The sequence below is a fragment of the Hyalella azteca genome, unplaced genomic scaffold (genome assembly GCF_000764305.2).
Source record: "Hyalella azteca isolate HAZT.00-mixed unplaced genomic scaffold, Hazt_2.0.2 contig5053, whole genome shotgun sequence".
Lineage (NCBI taxonomy): Eukaryota > Metazoa > Arthropoda > Malacostraca > Amphipoda > Hyalellidae > Hyalella > Hyalella azteca.
The window spans coordinates 26,977-49,040 of record NW_025935257.1 but is presented as its reverse complement, the minus strand read 5'-3'; the positions used below and the strand labels follow the sequence as shown (position 1 = coordinate 49,040).

The 22,064-nt window shown below is 38.6% G+C and overlaps 1 protein-coding gene across 7 annotated transcripts in view; it reads right to left on the bottom strand.

Moving 5' to 3' along the window:
- Positions 1-666: 666 nt before the first annotated feature.
- LOC108683238 (cartilage oligomeric matrix protein) overlaps positions 667-22,064 on the bottom strand; it is a 29,531-nt gene continuing 8,133 nt past the window's right edge. Inside the window, exons 2-21 of one of the 7 annotated variants that reach the window (XM_018172534.1) lie at positions 19,722-19,892; positions 17,503-17,717; positions 16,456-16,600; positions 14,937-15,038; positions 13,249-13,281; positions 12,361-12,434; positions 11,992-12,049; positions 9,676-9,837; positions 8,486-8,706; positions 7,477-7,698; positions 6,751-6,903; positions 5,710-5,928; positions 5,290-5,458; positions 4,880-5,057; positions 4,309-4,590; positions 3,714-3,835; positions 3,214-3,301; positions 2,819-3,002; positions 2,169-2,406; positions 667-1,814 (exon numbers count right to left, since the gene is read on the bottom strand). In XM_018172534.1, coding sequence (XP_018028023.1) covers positions 1,720-1,814; positions 2,169-2,406; positions 2,819-3,002; positions 3,214-3,301; positions 3,714-3,835; positions 4,309-4,590; positions 4,880-5,057; positions 5,290-5,458; positions 5,710-5,928; positions 6,751-6,903; positions 7,477-7,698; positions 8,486-8,706; positions 9,676-9,837; positions 11,992-12,049; positions 12,361-12,434; positions 13,249-13,281; positions 14,937-15,038; positions 16,456-16,600; positions 17,503-17,717; positions 19,722-19,892 — 3,131 coding nt within the window. In that variant the 3' untranslated portion in view covers positions 667-1,719. Of the gene's footprint in view, positions 1,815-2,168; positions 2,407-2,818; positions 3,003-3,213; positions 3,302-3,713; positions 3,836-4,308; positions 4,591-4,879; positions 5,058-5,289; positions 5,459-5,709; positions 5,929-6,750; positions 6,904-7,476; positions 7,699-8,485; positions 8,707-9,675; positions 9,838-11,991; positions 12,050-12,360; positions 12,435-13,248; positions 13,282-13,926; positions 14,071-14,936; positions 15,039-16,455; positions 16,601-17,502; positions 17,718-19,443; positions 19,487-19,512; positions 19,550-19,652; positions 19,696-19,721; positions 19,893-22,064 lie in introns of those variants that run through there. The other 6 variants (XM_018172533.1, XM_047880242.1, XM_018172536.1 and 3 more) reach the window with 6 other exon arrangements.

Here is a 22,064-nt window from a genome sequence, read left to right as displayed (position 1 = left end):
TTGCGAATATTTCAAGGGAAAAAGCTACGCAGGAACAGTATCATTTTCATGTCGAATTTGTTTTCATATTGGATAACTTGAAGCTATTTCGCTCCTGATTGTTTGTGCGAAGTTCAACGTGTACAGCAACCGAAGCAAGAACGATGGCACCTAACAATATCTGATGTATGATCTTCAAATATCAATATAGTTTTATTTCATATTTTCAGGGTTCGGACTGGTATTTAGAAAAAAAATTCCATGACTTTTCTATGGCTCTCCATGACCATCAATATAATTTTCCAAGACGTATACGACAGGTTTAGCATGACTGAAAGGCTAACCGAGCATATTCTATCATCTCACACAGTTGATAAATAGCAAACATGTATATGCATGGCTCTTCTGGAAAATGAAAAATCAAATTCCATGACTTTCCAGGTTTCCCATGACCGGTGCGAACCCTGTATTTTATTAATATTAATACAGCTAAAGCCGGAAGGTACGTAATCTTGAAAATTTATTATACTGATTTTAGCGCATTTCCAGGATCGATTCAGACGCTCACTTTTGTTTCAATCAAAATACACTTTCCGGTCGTGTTAAAAATATGTGAAAATGTTGACGGAATAAAAACCTCTCAGGACATTTCCCTGTATGCAGTAAAGGATGAATAAAATCCATTCATGATGAAATGAGTATCAACATTTTTAACATGATTTAATCTCTATATAGGTGACAATCGAATATTATAGGAGTGGAAATGAAGATTTGAATGAGATGGTAAGATTTCAGCCACCTAAAAGGAAAATTCAACTAGCAAATTCAGACAAAAATGAATATTTGCATTTCAGTTAGGCCGAGAAGTCGAAGTCCGATAAGTTGGTGAAAAAAAACACGGTTTACATCATCTTTTTCGAGTGAAGCCTAGAGAACGTACTATTCTTTTATACTTTTTATTAGTATACAAACTTTATGTATATTTCTAAATATATATTATATATGAAATAGAGTTAGCTATTTGGGGTAACAAAAACTCATGATTAGTTGGTTAAAGTCGTGAACAATTAAAATAAAATAAAAAAATCACAAAACTAAAATAAATATTCAAACGACCTAAACTGCGATGAAACATTACCATAATAAAAAAAAACTTATAACAGAATAGCCTTCCGACCATAAACAATTAAATCAGGACCGCAGCTACAAGATAAGTATCGCCTTAACACAAGTTAGGAGACAGCAGTTATCTCTGAACACATTCGTATTATCTTACACGCTCGGCTCGGGCGTCGAAAAATTCTTCGTAAAAATTATCCATAAACTTAACTGTGTTTCCTCTCGAGAAATGGTTGCTAACAAATTTAAGATATTTCGCGTGCATATTTTAACATCATTTATTCTTAACTAGAATGCGAATAATCACGAGTGTTGCACGATATTAATTTAATAGCCGTAGCAGTAAGCTTTATCTGAAAACAAGGTGCGCCCGCGTCAGATTCCAATGCCAATAAAGTGAGAACTTTTTATTGTGCAAAGCTTATTTTCTAGCAACAATACTCAGCTAGCAATTGTGCAGATATCAACGATTGAATCGTAAAAATAAATGACTTTGGTGTAAATAATGTATTAATTATTAACGTATTCTTGGAAGTATGAATTTTTTATTATAGAGGAAAATTTTCACGCAGGAATGTGATTGTCGTTCAGCCACATGCACGGCAGAGGGTGTGTGCTCGTCTAGAGTCCCGCTGGGACTGGTCGCGTCCTGTCGATGTCCACATGTCGCTGCAGTTCTGGGGACAGTTGGTTGTAGATCGCCTCGGGCACTTGGTCTGTTGGAAAAATCATTACATCATCATTACATTGCGTTACGTTATCATTACGTGAGCCACAATTTGCCGTAAAATTTCTCCAAGTTCGATAATCCATCTAATATTCAAAATGCAATTAACTCTAAAAGTATTAGCTATGCTGTGACACTAGATATTTTATTGTTGTATTTAGAAAATTCCCATATTACATCCAAAAAATCCCGTATTATTATTTTTATTTAGCTACAAGTTCGATTTTTTAGATGCAGCAGAAAATGTTTCTTCATTGACCAGGCAAAAGAAAATTCACTTACACAATTCTGTCTCTGCTCCCGTAATTCCCATTAAACTTCCATTTTCAAGACCATGGCTCACCATTGCATCTGTAGACGAGGTCAGACCAAATGATCATCTCTTGTGAGAAGCAGAAGACCCCAAGACGACCACCCTTGAGGGCGTTGTCGAAAACGTTACCGGAGTCAGCGACCATGTTCTCGCCCTCGAAGATGCGGAGTCTGATCAGACCAATGTTGGGTCTGTGGAGCAGCAGCCAGCGATAGGCGGTCTTTTCCTTCCATCCGACGTTACGAGGATCTTTCCAAAGTAGTTTTACCTGTACAAAAATATTAATATTCAATCGATCGTTATACTTAAGCAATCGCATATGAAATATTGTTTCAGCGGCAATTCTAAATCATCGAAACGAGGGATTGGATTGCGCTCGCACCTTGCTAAATTTGGAGATTTCCCCAAAAATAAATTTCTGCATTTTTAGTATTAGATTTACTATTGCAGGCAACAAAATTTTTCCTTCATAATTTTCAATTCAATAATATCCAAGGATAATTTAAAGACGCGTCTGAGAAACTGACAACAATCTCGTTTCGCTTACTTGTACCCTTAGTGCTTCAAAATAACAAATATGAATCTCTTTGCCCAAAGTTTCGCGGCACGACACTTCGAAATAATGAAATTGATCTTACAGTATCAAACCACAGCCTTTAAGAACCACGAGTAATAAATACCTGATTGTCGGTGTCACCGGTGTGCCATAAAGAGTTCCTCATCATCTGTCCAGGTCCAGAGTTGGACTCGACGAGCTTCAACTGAATGCCAGGCTCGGCCACGGCTCTGAACGGCGTCGCTTGCCAGTACGTCTGCGTGTTCTTCTTCCACATGACCGTGTAGAAGTTAGCGTTGTTCTGGTAACTGAAGAAAAGCGAATGAATTTTACCACAAACGAATGAATAAAATACCAAGTTAAAAAAGTTAAAAGTAATCATTATCGTCGCATCAGAAAAATATATACTCATTAATAACTACTTGAATTAAAGCTTTTGATTTGATAAATAACTTGGTCAGCCTCAAGACGAAAATTTTACCGTTCAACGAGACTGGACCCTTTCATAGTTAAACGAACCTGAAAATAAAGCCTACATAATCATCGTCGATATCGGTGTCAACGAAGAAGGTTCCTTCGAAATCCACTCCGCCGAACTTGTGGAAGCCTGTAGGGATCAATTTCAGTGAGCGTCAACAGCAGCTCGGCATTCGCAAGCAAATTAGGAAGATGCATATTTTTAAGATCATTATTTCTAATGCGAAATTGTTTTGCTCTTCAGGTTCGAGAGAGTATTCATAAATTTGTCAATTGAATTCATGCCGTTCCAGAGCACTCGCAGGATATATCACGTTAAAAATATTAAAGTGAAATAAATCGTAAGGTGAATACGTTTGTGTGAAAATAATGTTCGGTTCAAGGAAATATATATTACAGAATGTTTCGAACAAAATTGCTGCTCCTCGAATTTTGAATACAATTTACTTGTAAAAATTGTTATTTTTTTGAGTTTCCTGAGCTAAAAATTGTTGTTAAAATAAAGTTGCTGAAGAATTCGCTTAACTAAGCCTTGTTCTCACCAACAGCCAAACCAGGATCTGAGTTCATCGTTTGCACAATTTCAGCGCCGTTGTTGTAGATCACCCAGTTCGGGTCAATCTGTGAATCTCCCTCAGGATCCAACACCACAGTCTGGTAGGATCTGCAAAGAATCTCATTCAGAAGCAGTCCGAACGATTTATACTAAATTTTTGGAAGATTTCGTCATGATTAAAAGAAGTAATGAAACTAATCCCATTCTGAAACAATCCATACAAAACACTCCAGCAGGGATGCAACATTTCTCATCGGTTGCGCAGTTTCAAACAACCTACATGCATGGATGCATGTTTTAATCGTAAATGGATAATGGACGAATTTTGGAGTTGATAAAAAGTACCAATAATAATGTACATATCAGTAATTGTTTTTTCAATTATCATGTATAATCAGTAACTTTAGTTCTAAAGCAATAAGGTTTGATTTCCTAGAACTCCTTTCATTGTTGTTTGTTATTCTTTACATAAGTGGAATAAGAGCAATGAATATCTAAACAAACAAAGAATCGGAGCTCGGATTTTGGTCCAGAATTGGTGCCCTCTCATCCTAAAAATTGCAATATTCTTTGGAACGAACCTGAAATCAGTGGCATAAATTTTGGAGTTGTTGGGGCAGTTGTCCTTGAAATCAATGATGAGGTCGCCATCAAAATCTTTTTCGCAGCGATCCCCGATTCCGTTTTTGTTTTCGTCGCGCTGGTCTGGATTGAAGACAATCCAGCAATTGTCTTGCAGGTTGCTGACCTTGTCGCCGTCAGCGTCATCATCGCACAGGTCGCCCATACCATCGCTGTCAGCGTCGTGCTGGTCTGAGTTGGGGACGTCGATGCAGTTGTCTTGGTTGTCCTGGACGCCGTCGCTGCAAAGAAAGGAAAGTAGCGACAACTGTTTTAATTTTGTTATTGTTGAGCAAGTATTGCTAACAGTGCAGTTAATAGACACTGGGAGAAACGAAACTCCAATGAAGTTTTGAACACAAATGGCATACTTTATAATCAAATAAAATAGGGTTAAGAATAATCATAGACACTGAAATAATACCGAGAACAAATGAAATATAACCAAAAAACTAGAAGGACCTAAGATTGGTTGATAAATCAGTTTAGTTTGATAACGAATCTGTAATAAAAGCAAAGTTATGTTCTCACCGATCCCTGTCGATGTTGTTGTCGCATGCGTCGCCCACCAGGTCCTTGTCGAGGTCCTCTTGGTTGCGGTTCCTCACGAGCGGGCAGTTGTCGCAAGCGTCACCGAGGCCGTCGCCATCCTGGTCCCGCTGGTCCGAGTTGGCGATGCGGGGGCAGTTGTCGTCGACATCGTCGATACCTAAAATGAAGTGTAAAGTTTGACTGCGTTTAAAATGTTTAGGGATTAATTATTGGTATGGATCTGCTGCTACCAGATAGTTGCTGAATCGGCAGAAGCAGAACTCCGTGCTCATTTAATGTTGGCTATGTGAGCCTTGCTTTAAAAATGTGTTTTCTCATACACAGCTCATTATGAACTTATGCATTAATTTCTCTCGGGTGTTGTGCTACAGTTCTTGAGTGAAGCTGACCATCATTATCGTTATCACGATCGCAGGCGTCTCCGATTCCATCGCCATCGTTGTCCTCCTGGGCCAGGTTGGGCACAGTCGGGCAGTTGTCGCAGGCGTCGCCCTGGCGGTCGGCACCCGCAGGGTCCGTGTCCTCTTGTTCAGGGTTGGCCACAAGTGGACAGTTGTCCTATTAAACAGAAATTTCGTTAAGTGAAGAAACAATTTGCGTCTTGAATGCCATGATTATGCAGCATTATGCTAAAATTGGTAATCGAAAAAAGTAAATGAAAGCGTTTATACAAATCTAATTTGCTTTTCTTCGCCACTCTATTACTGGATCTATTGAAAATGATCGAGTGATAAGAGGATTTCGTGTACAACTATAGAGAAAAAATTGCACGAAAAAAAATAATTAAAAAAACGTGGCCGAGGTCGTACCGGGCCGTTGGGTACTCCATCGTTGTCTGCATCGTCATCACAGGCGTTGCCAATGTTGTCGCCGTCGGAATCCTCCTGGCCGGAGTTGGGCGTCTTGGGGCAGTTGTCCTTCCGGCATCGCGTGCTCAGACAGCTCGGGCCGAGGTCGTAGTCCGGCCACCCATCCAAATCGATGTCTGGACCACAGATCTTGCCGTCACCAGCCCAGCCAACTCGGCACTTTGTACGATAATTTCAATACATAAAATACAATTGACGCATTCAGTAAAATTCAATGACTAAACTCTTACGGTAAAAAGGGATCTTGAAAGCTTGTTAGAAAACTGTTATTTTCATAGGTCAAAAAAAAAATGGCCGCGTTAAATTAAACTCCTGAAATAAAGTATGACATTGCAATAAATTCTTTAGAGAAGTCGTTGAACATTTTGTCCTACAAAATTAAGTCTTAGGTTGAAACTTTTTCGTTCACAGTTAAAAATTTTCTCACAGTGGTGGATACCGGACAATGATGCTCATAAAGTTATTAATATTAAAGTAGTCAAATTGGACACGGGCAGAAATAGTAGAAATACAAGCGAAAAATCAGAGAAAAGATTCTTAACCGTGCAACTCTCTGCAACTCTTTACAAATCTCAAGCTCCCAACCCCCTACAAGTCGCTATCGTAAAACTCTTTACAACTCTCAATCGCTCAACTCTTAACTCTTAATAGCCAAACTTTTTATAGAGCAACTCTATACCCCAACTTTTAATTCCAAACTCTCTATACATTTTAAGCCCCCGTCTCTCTACAGCTTTTAATCCCCTAACTCTCTACAAGTTTTGATCCCCCAACTCTCTACAACTCATAATAACCCAACTCTCTGCAACTTTTAATCCCCAATTCGCTACAACTTTTAACCCCCCTAATTCTCTGCAAGTTTTAATCCCCCAACTCTCTACAACTATTAATTGCCCATCCTCTGAAACTCTTAATAGTCCCCTACTCGACAACAAACTGCGAGCTCGCACCACAATTCCTATCCTGAATTTCATGACCTACCTCGCAAATGTAGTAGTCGAGGCCGAAGGGTTTGACGCATTCGGCGTTGGCATCGCACTGAGTGCCATCAGGGCAGAGGCCAGGGCGGTTGTGGCATCCCGTGGACTGGTTACCGATGAAACCTGCAGCGCAGTCCCCGCAGTAGAAGCCTCCCTGTTACAAGTCCACGTAAACAATTTGATGAATGAACTCTTGGACTGAAAAATTCTTGAACCATAACTTCGGGGTAAAATCTTTTGAATATACTGAATTTACAATTTTATTTGAAAAATAGTTCAAATTTAACTGAAGTTCACTCAACAAGATGTGAAAGTAAATACCATAGATAAATAGGTGAGGGACCTAATTCTACAGAAAACCGTAATATACATTAAGCTCTTCTAATCATTCGATTCATCCAACCAGAGGACAATACAAAAACTTGAACACTATTTTAAAACCGTTCGAGGAAATTGCACACACAAGTGATAACAAATTCATCGCATAATGATACTATGAATAAATTGATTATAAAAAAGCAGTCAACAAATTTGCACGTCTTTATAGATAATAAACTTTCGTTTATAGGTAAAATTATTGTCATTAAGTTTCTTATCTTTCTCCAATATGTAAGTTCGACTTCAAATGTTCGAATTTAACAAATTCCGCATTTTCTACTGTCAATCTCATTTGATTATACACCGTAAGTTCTCGTGAAGAATAAATTTATACTGAATCGTTGCCTACCTCAGTGTTGACACAGATAGAGTTGTCGACACAGCCGCCATTCCTGCCATCGTTGCACTCGTTGATGTCGTAGCAGCGCTGCCTGTTGCTCATGGCGAACTCCAAGCCGATGCCCTGCAGGCCCTGCGAGCCCGTGTAGCCCTGCGGGCACGCGCTGCAGCGGAAACCTGGGGCCAGGTTCGTGCATCGCGCGCGCGGGTCGCAGGGCTCGGCCAGGTCACACTAGCAAGTGGAAGGAGTATTCATTGAGAAGGAGTATAGTATTCATTGAGAAGGAGTATAGTATTCATTGAGAAGGAGTATAGTATTCATTGAGAAGTCAAGTCTAGGAAAACTTATGGGAATTTTTTTAACTGTACAAGGAAATTTAGTCATGAGTTAGTGCTGAGGTATTCATCTAGCAATTGATAAATGTGGGCGACAATAAATTTAATGGGACTGCAAGCATGACCAATAAAATGTAGAGGTGTATTCTAAAATCGTGTCACGAATTGTAACGCATATTAAGTCGAAACTGTGTAAATGCCGATCATGCTCGATGAGGAGCAGTGTCTGTCTGTTAACATGTCAAAATTGCCAAATTTTAGCTGCAATTTTAGAGTGAAATAAAGTCTCTCACGGACAATTAATTGATTTGATTTGATTTGATTTGCAAATTACTTAAGAAAGCACAATTACAGGGATAAAGAATATATTTTTAATGACTCTCATCGTCTTTTTCAGGGTTTCAATGCTTCCTAGTATATTACAATGTTGTTTTTTAAAGTCAGAGAAAGTCGATCGAATTTGCGTAGGTGTTCATTAAAGAATTTAAGTTTGGGCGCACAGATAGCACTTATGTAACGACCATTGGTTTCGTACGAACTTGAACGAGTTCTTCTGTTCATGATGATGACTGCTAAACCCGTAAATTTTGATTGTTTTCGTGAAAAATATTTACATTTAAACTTGCCGTAGCATTAAGGGCTGTTAGTCACTTCACTCGATTCTAATAACATAACACAATTACCTCATCGATGTCCCGACACAAGGTCCCGTTGCCCGTGGACCCCGGCGGGCAGGGTCCGCAGCGATAATAGGGGTTAGAGTTAGTGCCCACGCACTGCACCCCAGGGAAGCAGGGGTTGGGGTTGCACGCGTCGATGGGGCTACATGTAACTCCGTCGCCGGTTTGACCAGCAGGGCAGTTGCCGCATCTGAAGCCATCAGGCATATCGAAGCACTGAACTCCTGAAACAGAAATTTATACTTTGAAAAAAGAACCAAATGTAGGACCTGAAATTAAAGGATCGGAAGAACCACTAGTAAAACAATAATATTACGCGAAAATAATGAGCGTTCATTCATAACTTTAATTTCAACCTGAATTCGTAATGCGTAAAGTTCAAAAATAAAGTAAAATGAACTAAAAAATTAACAATTCATTATGATGAGCTAAAACATTCATTAACTAAATCATGTAGGCCAAACTCGGAACGATCAGTGAGGCAACCATGATAGAGAAATCTAATATAAGAGATCTTCGAATTTCTGGCAGTTAATATTCAGAATAGTATGTAAGTTTTAAGCATAATTTCCAAAAATTTCGTCAGAATTTAAATGTTTTGTCGATTTTGTTGATTTGTCTGTAGTCCGTAAATAATTCCTATGCATTGGGTGTATCAGTATCGTGTTAACGAAATTTAAGATCAAAGTGAGCTTGAATTGCGGATGGCTGTTATGGATGTCGTTGACTCCAACTTATGTACAGTATATCACTCCCCTAAACTAGAACAAATGTCACATCGACCATACGGAAGATGTCTTCATAATTCTAGATATTCATCTGATAATTCTAATATATATTTTAAATAGAGTTCGAAATCACAGTTTTAACCATTCGCACATACACCAATGACCTTGAAAAATTCAATTTTAATTTGAATGTAAATAAGAAGATGAGATAGGATTAATCACTTAACTGACTGTATTAAAAGTCAAATGTTTCTACTTTTTTGACAACTGTATGTTATACCGGCAGTGCAATATCACAAAAATTATATGATAAAGATTTTAGCATAAATGTTATGCTAAAAAAATTCACTCAGCTATCAGACAAATTTTTAAATTAAAATAATTGTTTTACTAGCGAAATAAGATTTTTTTAGTGAAACTTATTATCTACAGATAATCCGAACCAATTTGCTGCAAACAACTCACCGGGAGCACAAGGTCTGTCCCGGCATGTCACTCCGGGCGCGCATTCTTGGCCATTGCCGATGAAGCCACGCGGGCACGGGCCGCAGCGAACGCTACCGTCGGCGGAGGGTATGCAAGTAACCCCGCGGAAGCACGGGTTGGGCTCACACGGGTTATCGTCTCCTGTCCCAAACACTAAATTGTAGCGAATAATACTTCAAAGTACCTACTTAAAAATCTTTTTATATGCGTCATAAGTTACTTTTAACTAAGCTAGAACAAATGCAGTTTATAGATTGTTCCGCGCAAGTGGCCTTGAATGACGAGTCACGTGCGTAGATAAAAGAAATTTTTCTGAATTTTCGTAGAGACAATAATTTGAGCACAGGGCAAAAGTTATTTTGAGACGATGCCATTCGAGAAAAACACGAACTGATTCGCAGTTTGGCGGAATTAAAAAAATGAAAAATTTACCGAAATTTGTTTTAGTCTTTTTTCCTGAACTCGACGTAGGAAAATCGCATTTGTGTACGTAATTTATGTTAATTATTTAAAATATGCCGGTTACTTTTACATGAGGTTATTCTATGAAAAGGAATTAAGTGATCTAAAGAGTATTAACGGCTTAGAATGTAACACCGACTGCTTGACCCGATAAATTGCATGCAGAAAAATTCGGTAGCGCTTCTTTGATTTCGTTTCAAATTTCATTCATCGTTATTCTTTGAACAGGTGCTCCATTTATACAAAGTTCAAGAATACACAAAACTTATCAATTTATCAATGAGATATTTCGACAATATCGTTCATGCCGATATCTGTAATATGGATTTGATTACAATTTTTTTCATTTCTTAGCATCCCATGATCAGAATTTTCCATGTTTACCACTTGAGCAAAATTATTCAAAAACATTTCTCGGCTGTAAGGCTGAACAAGAAAGTTTCACGAAAATGAGATTTATCATTTCATTATGCCTTGTTTGATTTAGTGGAAGTAAGTTTTCGCCACACAAAATCAATTTAGAACATAAATAAATAATCGCATGAACCTATAAGCTACGAGGATGTTGAACAAAAACGCAGGTTACTTTGAAGAGTTTACTGCAAACGCTGCACAACATCCTACGTAACTTACGGACCATGCAGCCCATGAGTGGCCCGTGCATCCATATGATCAATTCTAATATCGCCAACATTGAGCTAATTATCTTTAAATTTATCCGCAAACCTTGTATGTTTTATTTTTGTAGAAGTTACATGACAGAACAAAGTTCTTGAATAATTTTGGTAAATACCTAGCAACCAAAAAAATGTAGCAACACTTTATCGCCAACTAGGCAGGAACGCAAAATTTGTATTTAATGTTCTATTTAAGAGTAAACGAACAGAGCCCAGTATAGACACGTATTCACGCTGTGAATGAAAAATAAGAAATTCCATGCTTAGCATACGAGTTTGAGTTTTTTGTGTGTAAAATTTCAAACTTTGGTTAGTTGAAGAAATTAGTAATTGAATTGTCTATGGTAACTATAGCAAGCTTCACAATACACGGTTAGTTTGATTAATTTGCTTCAAGATAAGGTCTTACAAGCACTATTCTAAAATAAATAATTATTATTTCAAGCAAAACAAGTAATCAAAGCACTTATTGCAATAATATCAAGATAAAACACCACATCATCAAAGACTAGTTCGTGGCAGTCAAAAATTACAATTGTTCTCTTCTTATAAGGTGCTTATCGCACAAATGACTTTGGATAAAAAGCATAAAAAATCTAATAAAATATAATATTATACAACGATTATAAAAATAAAAGAAATTCGTACATCATTTTAATCAAATATAAACATATTTAATAGTTAATGAATTAATGAACTAATTTGCAAATTGCGCAGTCAGAATCTTGCAGAAATTTCGGAAATCAACCATACGTTTCATATCATAGCGATCCATTTAAGTAACGTGGCTGTTGTAACGAAGCACACCTAAACAAAGCTATACGATAATTGACTGAAAGTACGAAGAAGTTTTATGTTCTGTCAGCTAAGAACTAAAGTTCTCATTACGTACCATATTAAATGACTACACATTTTTCATTTAAAAGCTGATGCATTATTAAAAAATCCAACGAAAAATTTCAACACAATCCGTCATTTGAGGATACATAGTTTTAGGCGTAATTCTATGAAAGAACTGCTCGAGAATCGTCCCTCCTTTTTAATGAAGGATTAATTGATATAAAAAGAGCATGCACTGGATTAACAGTGGCCGCTAATGTAGCGATGGTCGGCCGCCTGTAGCGCGCCTATAATAGCTTATTTGTTGAGCGCCTACCAGGCTTGCAGGCCTCGCAGTTGAGGAGCGCGTCGCGCAGCAGCGCCGTCTCCTCGCGCTGCCCAAAACCGAGGAATTGAACAAAAATTACGGAGAAAACATTGTTCAAATAACTTGAACACATTATGACTCCACAAAATTACAAGAAATCTGTGGTATTTTTATAACGTAGATGAAATTTTCGAAAGAAAAAAATGCAGCCGTTAGAAAATTGAGCCGACATTTTGAAAGTTAAATAGTCCACTTTAAACAAAGTAACCAAAAATTATCGTCAACAATGAAAAAAGTATAAAATTATCCTCAATAAAATATTTATTTCTAATTCTAGTATTTGAAACAGGCTGAGGAACTTCCAAACCCCCTTTTTACCTGAGTTTGGATTTCGATCTGGAGTTCCTTGATGGTTTCGATGAGCTCGCTGAGCGTCTTGACAAGCACCGTACCTGCAGCAGCACCACAACCAGTCACCGACGGGGACATGGGTGTACAATTTACATGCTACTTCATAACTATCGAATTGAGCTAAGGTATAACATATGCTACGGTATGTTATTTGGTGGTAGAGATATATTTATTGTAGAGCGTTACTAAGCGTGTGAAAATTTATTAGGACCATGTCATTCATTCAAACAAAGTAATTAAATTACATTAAAGTAGCATCATGTTTGGAATATTACCTAAAATCTCTTGTTCTCAACGTTGATGCCTTGATTTACTTTAAAGTTATCCATCTCCTACTTAACCGATTTAGGCCTTTTTAACTTTAACTAATCCTACTAGAATTTGACCATCAAAAGCATTATAAATATGAAAGTTTTTGTTCCAACCTTCAATTGCCTTTAATTGGTACCAAAGCTTACTTGACAGTTTACACCCTGCAGTCTGGTCATACCTGCCTTAGGAATAAATTATTTCGGTAAGTTATTTTCACGCTCCCTCTGATTTGTTCATAAATTCTTGTTCGAATAGTCTTGCTAACATGTTGTGTTGTAAAGTTCATATTATGGCTTCCGTGCCAAGATCTTCCCACGAAAATGTTGGACTTATTTGATTATTTGCTTATACTCTGCATTGAAATTTTTAAATTATTTGATTGTCAATATTCTGTATACATCTTACAGAAACAAATGTACGTGCTATCCGAAGATCTGAATAAAACTCTTTGCAATGACTTGTGTTGAAAATTCGGCTGAGCCTAAGGAGATTAGATAAAATATTGAGATTAATTTATGTCTGAAAGTTTTAGAATTCACTCACCGCTCTCTTCTTCGTGCTGTACTGGGATATCACCTGCAAGAGCAGAAAATGAGAAAGATATTACGAAATAGACAAAATATTAACCGTTTTTGGACTCGTTACAGTTTAATTCTTCACAGAAGATAATTTATGCAAGATTTTATAATTGCAGTGCTGTTAGTAAACGAAAAAACAGGATTTTAAGAGTGAAGTCGTCAACGCTAGTCAGTGTGGGACTGTCGAGTAAGAACTGGCGCACAAAGGTAGTCAAGGACACCAAACGAATCAGTACAAGAAGTTCCTAAAAATCCAGCCACGTGCTCTGTGCAGAGAGATGTAAATTGAATACTAACGCTAAGCTAAGCATAATTTGTTTCAGGAACAGAAATAGATGTTCAAAGGCCTGAATTGAAAATTTAAAATCAAACCAAATCAACCGTGAATCGCCAAAATAGCTGTTTTGTCCAGGTCAGATTCGCAATTTGCTTTTTATGCAATAAATTTTTGTGATGAATTTTGCAGAGCCCTTGCGCTGCATGATTGAGTTGAGACTGTTATCACACTGGAATAATGTAGAGGCTATTCTTTACATGATCGAGTCTGACAAAAGGATTGAACTAATCTGTAAACCACTGAAATAGCTGCACTATAGGAGTGACAAGCTCCCAATCCAACTACGAAGGAAATGACTCAACTGACCTGGGAACCACTGAACCAGCTGTTCTTTGGGTCTGACAAGCTCCAGAGGCTCCCGATACATTGAGATTATGACTTGAGCGTCCGCATTGGAGGAATTAGAGTAGGTTCTCACAGCAGCGCGAGGTGTCCATGCGGCTCCCGTAGCTTTAAAGAAAGCATCATGCCTCAGAAAGAGAATTATTTTATTATTTGTTAGGGGTCTGGCAAAGTATCCGGACGAGAAGGTTGCACAGAGAGAGAAGGTTCAAAGCTAATTGGGAAGTAAAATTGACGAACAAGAATAGCTCGGTTTAAAACATCTCCAGATAGCGTCAACTGTCACATAATTATAAAACTGTCACGCCAAGTACCGTTACTTCTTAGTGTCATGCTGCCTTTACAAGTAGTCTCTTATGACATAGTTTTTATTCGGTTGTCTGAGTAAAACAAAGCATAGTGAAAAAGAAGCTAGACAGGTAAGATCAGGAAAAATGCAAACAGTTTTTAAAAATCGAAACAGGAGCAATGCAGCTACTATTGCTGTCTACGAGGGTCTTTTCCCATTCAATGTCTCTTACTATAATTTTTTTTTTCACGGGTGAATGACTGTTAAAATTTTCGCTATAGTTTGGTTGAGCTTTCGAAAAGAGTCAATATCTACTGTTGAAGCCGCGTTAAATTTCTCCGGAAATATGTTCTTTGAAAAAACTGTTGAAATTCGAACACGTATAACAAATTTCTCGATTTCAAGAATATGAAAAGTTCATGTTACTTTCATAACCAATTACCTTTTGCAAACCGTGCTCGAAAATTGTTAGTTATGTTAAAGAAGAGGCAACAGAAGTTAGCGGTGCTGAAGTCAATTTTGATACAGAAAAATCATGCAGCTGACATACAACGAAATATGCATTCCAATCAAATTCAGACATGCAACTTTGGGCGGCCTCCGTTCACAAGGAGTCGCAAGTTAACAAGTCTTCGGCATTAGTAAATCTCAACGCAGGAGGCCAGGCTGTCGAGGATGGCGTTACCTCTTTTTAAGGCTGCGACTGGCTCGAGAGGAGGCAGCTGGATGGGTTGTGTGAAAGTGGGACAAGGCTCTCCACGAAACCGAAGATTTTGACATCCGTCAGCTGACAGTAAAATAAAATAGGCTTTCAAACGGAATTCGGGCCACAACAGCGGCACCAGTGATAAATGCTGCTGACATGCCAACATTAACAAGCAATTGAAGTGCATAGCGGATTGGAGCACTCAATGACCACATTCAACAATCGCTTCATTCTTTGTGAAGTGTTTACCGTTTGATTAGTCATAAAGTAGGAAACAGGAAAAGTGCCAGAAGCAACCGCGAGATGCAACCGTAGTAACTTACATTATATGGCCAATGATATTAGTGTGGATGTTCGAAACTATACTGTTACCAGTATTCCCACTTGTCTCTCGTTATGAGAAAAAAATATATTTCCCCAAGTGCAAAGAATAAGATTATGATTTTTGCGATTTTCGATAAGAAAAATAAATATCTAGAAACAAAATATTACGCGTTGGTTAGAAGGACAACCGTTTGTAGAAAAAAACCCCGACCGCATGTGGGATGGCGTGAAGGTCGTTTAATCTGAGCTGACTTCATTAGACCAGACATGCGCTCATAATCCGGGTTTAAGAACGATGTTTCATGGGAACCTTATATAGATAGCATAACACAGCAAATTTAACAGTGTGGAACTGTAAACCATTAACATTTGTTTCAATTTTTGCAGGCATTTAAATTCATAGTAATTAAATTAGGCTACCTCCAAAGCCCCAAGCTAAAATTATGATAAACATGACAATCTAGGATTGTCACCGTTCAGCTCGCCCATCTGCATTAGTGAGGAAACCCAACGGGAAAACGTCAATATGGAAACATTGTCAGCAATGGATACATTTTTGATGATCGACTAGTGAATCATTGTAATATCTTCTCTTATTGATAATCGTGTAGCGATTTTATTTAGTATATTCGTTATAACAAAGTTATACAGAAAGAGTTGGAATGTCCGTCGGTCAGATTTAAAGAGGAAAATGTCGAATTTCCTTGCGAAACAGTAGGTAATTTCATCCAAACGTACGATCCAATAAAAGAAAACTCAAAAATAATACGCAAATAGGGCAAGCTAGACAAAGAGGTATATCTTCAACAGACATTAACTTGGATTCGTTAGTCTGAGTCGTACTTACCTTACGGTCACAAGCGCGAATTCTTTCAAATTTATTGTCGAGAAAGGCATTTCCATGAAGTTAACGTCTCACCTTCCAGTGATGAAACGTTGCAATATGTTTCTCGTATAAATAAATTCATTTGATTTTTACATCCGTGACTCTCTATGATCTCTTGTACTTTTGACTTGAAGCAACGATCCGCATCACATCGATTGTTGCAACTCAACTCTATTATCATTTGTTTTAAAATTCAGATAGGCCACCTCTAGTTAGGTTCCGGCTGACGTAACATCTTATTTACTATTACTTGTTACTTATTTACTTTCAATACGCAGGCAAGCTCACCTCTACGGTAGGTATAGACTTCATTTGACTGAGCCTGAATGTTGGGGTCGTTGGCTAGGGTAGCGTCGGTGCAGCCTAGTTTGCTGAGCAGGAACATCACCTCGACGTTCACGTCCACGGTCACGTCAGACTGACGACCCCGGCGCTACAAAGAAAATAATCTCCATCATCTAAGGGAGAATTACAAATTCTGCAGGCACTACAAATGTTCGTTTTATGAGAATAAGAACTAAATAAACCTTGTACATCGTCTAACATTAAACATTTGCATTGAAATCATCGCATATCACAATTAATATGAAGATGTTTCACCGAAACAAATCGTTCGGTGAGACGAGTTCACGAACTGAAGACAGTGGCCCGGCAAATACCGGCATCGGAATAGATCACCATGGTTTACCGTCATTACAAAATTTCACAAAAACAATAAATAAATGTTTTAAGTAAATTAATTTGAGGTAAAAAATGCACTCCCGACTTTACATAAAATCGCAGTAAGATATCGATATGTCTTGCGTTTGAAACCAGATCACACCGGAGGCAAAAGCGTGGTAAGGAATGTATGCGAGGCAAGCCTCTGCCTGCTAAGGCAATCAACTCGACTGCACTGCTCGGGTGCGACATTCAAACGCGCGCCTCCACCAAACGTTTAGTTGCGCTCATAAGAAGCAACTTTGCGTAGGTGAGGCATGCATGACATCAAGCACATGTTTAAAGATCGCATGAGTCGTGCCAAGCTTCTTGTTATTATCTAACGATTCAATAAGCATCAAGTGGTTTGCAAGAATCTTAAAATTTATCTTAAATTTTGATTATAAGTTAATTAAAAATATTTACTTTAAATTTAAACTAACTTCACAAATAATAAAATACATTAAATTGGATATGAGTCATGCTCAGATTTTTTTGTTCATAAAAAGAGTCAATACAGCCAGAGGTATCGAGGCTGCAATTGTCATCAGCTTCGCAGAAAAGATATTATCTTTCAGCACTGCGCTAGTGAATTACCACCAATCCTATACTTATTTATTTCAAGTGGTCACTCACAACGACGAGTTTTGAGTCTTCTTTCGCCATTTGTTTGGGCGTCATGGGCAGGTCGATGGTTCCTGCCCGACGGCACCCCACGTAGACGGTGGCCTGGCCTGACCCCTCCTGCTGCAGCTCCACAAGCAGCTGCTTCACCAGCAGCTTCGGCGTCACCTCCGACACCTTCAGGAGCTGTCGCTCCACCTCCCCGCCCATCACCGTCTCGAAGATCACTGAGGAACAATAAATTTAGGGTCACTTTTCGTGTTATATGATGGCGCAAATACCCAAAAGAAGGGCTTCCTACGTTTCCAATATTGTTACGGAATGAGACAGAGAAATTTTAAGATCAAATTTTAATATTGGGTTCTGACCTCCACGCCACACATGCCATGACGAAAATTTTAAATAGGGCAAGCTCTGAGAAGGTTGCGGATTTTCGTTAAAGTTCTTTGACGTTGAGATTACTTTAGAAAACATATATAGAAAACGCTTCAAAATAGAGTGCATAATGAGATTAATGTATACACAATTGAGTTGAAAGTACGAATACTCGTGTATTGGAAACACGTAAGAATTTGTAGTGTATCGAATGAAGTCAGAAATATTCAATGTTTCTTGGTTTTAAGACAAACCGTTCCAAATGGAAAATTCTTATTCATTTGGTTTCGAAAATTTATAAAAACCTAAATTCTTTTGGTATCGATAAATTTTTTTTGTTTCCACATTATAAAAATCTCAATTATTTTGGTTTCGACATTTATTAAAATTTTGAACTGGAGCTGAAACACAAATCCCTGTAAGTAAAACGTATTAATTTTGAAACATCTACATTATTAGAAAATGACATTGCTATTTTGGTGACAATAAATTCACGAACTCGAATGTTTTTGTGATGAGTGTCACGGGATATGAATGTACCCGGATCCTCGTCAAGCTGTAGACCTCAGCGCTGTGAAGTTAGCATTGTTTTCAACAGTGAAGGCCACAAACAAGAACAAGGACGAGGGACTCAATAATTTATTAGGACTCTCAGTGCATGCCTTCGTGACACTCAGACGACATCTGCGTAGTCGTGATCTCGATCATGAACTTGACCTTCATCTTCAACACTCAGCATCATACTTGTCTTCGAATGAACATTGCTGGCATTTCAATTAAATTGAAGGTATTTTTATTCTCTCCACATATATATATGAGATTTTATTTAATGATCTATATGATCTAACTGAATTCAATTAATTACGATTCAATTAAATGAACTTCACTTCCAACTTCATCTTTAAATGGTATCTTAGACCCTCCTTAAATTATTTGAATACGTTGGCCGCAATAAGATACATATAATTCTTTGAGCAGTAACGGGTGAATAGGAGAAAATTTATTATATTTTGAAATCCCTCATTGTTAAGTCACTGAAATTCAATCTAATTCGATCATACAATATTTTTCATTTGAACCTATTTTTTAGCTTCAAGTGAGCTTAAATCATAAAAAAATTAGATTTTAATATCAATTCGAGTCAAGATCAGTAGCAAACAATAGATTAAATTCCATAGAATGCATTACAAACTTCTGACTAATTTATAACATCTCTACTAATAAAGAGCACTCAAAGGGCTGCATTGCACGTGAACACATTGCTAGTACTTCAGGGGAACCTGTACTGGTCGTCCCACTTGAGTCCCAACGTACCTGGCCCCTGTTGCCGGTCCAGGACGATAAAGAACCTGTACTAGTCGTCCCTCTTGAATCCCAACGTACCTGATCTCTGTTGCCGGTCCAGGACGATAGAGAACCAGTACTGGTCGTCCCTCTTGAGTCCCAACGTACCTGACTCCTGTTGCCGGTCCAGGACGATGGAGAACCTGTACTAGTCGTCCCTCTTGAGTCTCAACGTACCTGGCCCCTGTTGCCGGTCCAGGACGATGGAGTCGTCCCTCTTGATTCCCAACTTACCTGACCCCTGTTGCCGGTCCAGGATGATGGAGAACCTGTGCTGGTCGTCCCTCTTGATTCCCAACTTACCTGACCCCTGTTGCCGGTCCAGGATGATGGAGAACCTGTGCTGGTCGTCCCTCTTGAGTCCCAACTTACCTGGCTCCTGTTGCCGGTCCAGGACGATGGTGAACCTATATGCTGGTCGTCCCTCTTGAGCCCCAACGTACCTGATCCCTGTTGCCGGTCCAGGACGATGGAGAACCTATGCTGGTCGTCCCTCTTGAGCCCCAACGTACCTGAAGCATGTTGCCGGTCCAGGACGATGGAGAACCTGTGCTGGTCGTCGAACTCGAGAGTGAGCAGATCCTGCGAGTCGGACAACGCGTTGCGTCGAGGAGGACGAATTTTGTTGAAGGAGAGCAGCAGTGAAGGCTCGCGCACGCTCACGCTCAGCGACCGCGTCAGAGCTGGCGTGGGATACAGCAAGAAATAATTAGCCTGTTTCAGTCAGTATTATGAGGTAAAAAACCTTTTACACTCGCTTTAGTATGCGTTGTTTTCTTGCGAAGAAGAGATTAAAGATCCGATAAGCGTCAACTTGGCTTTGCATAAACCATAAATGAAATGAGTATAATTTTAGAACTTTATGAAGCTAAAAACGAGTATATAAATACATAGTTAAAATTTCGAAAAGAAGTTACTTACTCAATGTGGTTCAATGGCACAAGGAGAACAATTTTTTCGATTATATTCCAAGTTTTGTTATAACTAAGTGTTATTTTAGGGTCACATATGAGTTTTAAATGATTGCGGCGGTAAAACTGATCTGCATGAAAGTGTTTGAAACGAATCATAACCAAACGTTAAAAAATGGTTTTAGTGCTCTTCTCTTTTCCGGAAATTAATGAATTTTAAATATTTTCATCTACGGTTATGACTTACTACAGTAATTTGATTCCTGAAGGGCTTTGGTGTCCTATCAACCATACTTGACGTTCAATATTTTTCGACGATGGCAGAAAAAAATTACAGTTGTTGTCACCGAATTTTAGTTCTCAGCCGGACACGTTAATTAACCACAACGGTAAAATTGTTGTGTTGTCTGCTCGTAGCAGCGCACCGACTTTCAGTGGGGGCGCAATACATTGAGTTCTGAACGCATATTTGGCCATGGCAGGGATTTGCGAGATAAGCGTGCAGGACGCAACTCCCACGGCAACCATGACTGCCTTCCTTAACTCGGTTTACCCGCAGTTTTCGGAGCGTCACGAGCCACCAACGCGTCTCAATTCGATTACAAGCTGCCGATTCTAGCAGTAAACTAACTCCAAGCTTTCTCAGATTCGTGCTAGTATTTTTGGGCCACCCTGCTCAATTTCTGCTCTACCAGCTGGGCGCTAAGTTAAAACACAAAAAGAATACTAAAAATTTAATTATACAATGAACCGGCGTCCAATAGATACATTGAATATGACATGTGGTCGAAATCAAATCAGTTTAGGCTTAAAAGACCAAATATTATTCAAATAATTTTAGGAATACATTTTTGCACTTTGTACGTTAATGAAATATAACCTAAACCTATAGAGTAATCTAACGCGGGGGGAAAAAGTATCTGAATTCCTTCCATCAACGAACTTTTAGGGACTCAAATCTGATCTTTATTGCACGTATATTGCGAGTTCTTCCTCTTGTGTAATATCATTATAATATTAGAAATTTATTTCGTTGCAGACCGTCGGGAATAATTTTTGTGCTTGCCCAGTGATAAGTTTTGAATTCAGTTTACGTTGTTTGCTGGAAACAAGGACGACGAGCTCCGCCTTAGTGCAGCGCAGGGATGCAGCGGAAGATCTTCCAATGAAGGAGCCGAGTGACAGCTGCGCTCTGCAGAGCCTCGTAATGAAGATGAAGCGATAGAATGGCGCACCAACACTCAATTTCGGTCAAGGAGTTTCGCATGGAGATTTCCCGAGAAAAATATCACCACAACTCTAGCAGAAAACAACGCAACGAACACAATGTGTATAATACGCTCCAAGTGTGGTGCGCCGTTCGTTTCTTGAGGATAAGTGAGTCAAATTATGTTATTAAAATGTCGACTTGATGCCGTAAACGAAAGGAAAGTAGTTATTGACAGATTTGTAACGAAAAAAAAAAAACACAGAGATGCCTGGGACATGGAATGAAGGAAAACTATATAATGAAAATGTATTAAGATAAAATAACTGAAATTAGGCTTCCAACTAAACAAACAAAAATGTATTGTAATAAGAAAAAAAACTAAACCAAGCTGCTCGACCTAGTATAGCTATGGAACAGAATTGGCAGACGTTGCGAGTTTTTGGTTTGTGTTTCTTGCAAAATTTAGCCATCTCGATTGGTTCATCAGGAGTCAGTGGCCTCTTATCCACATTTTTCTTGCACGTTGACTTCATCAGGACGGCAATTATTGAGTTGAAACATGCAAACGATGTCATCAGAGCGGCAATAAACTTCAAGATATCTTATGTAAGCGGCTAACGATTAGATTGGAGTGAGTGCGCTCTGAATAATGTCCCCTCTACTTCAATTGTGTGTGGGTGTAAACCGCTAGAAAAGGCGCAGGTGAATTTAGACTCCATGTTGTGGGCGACTTG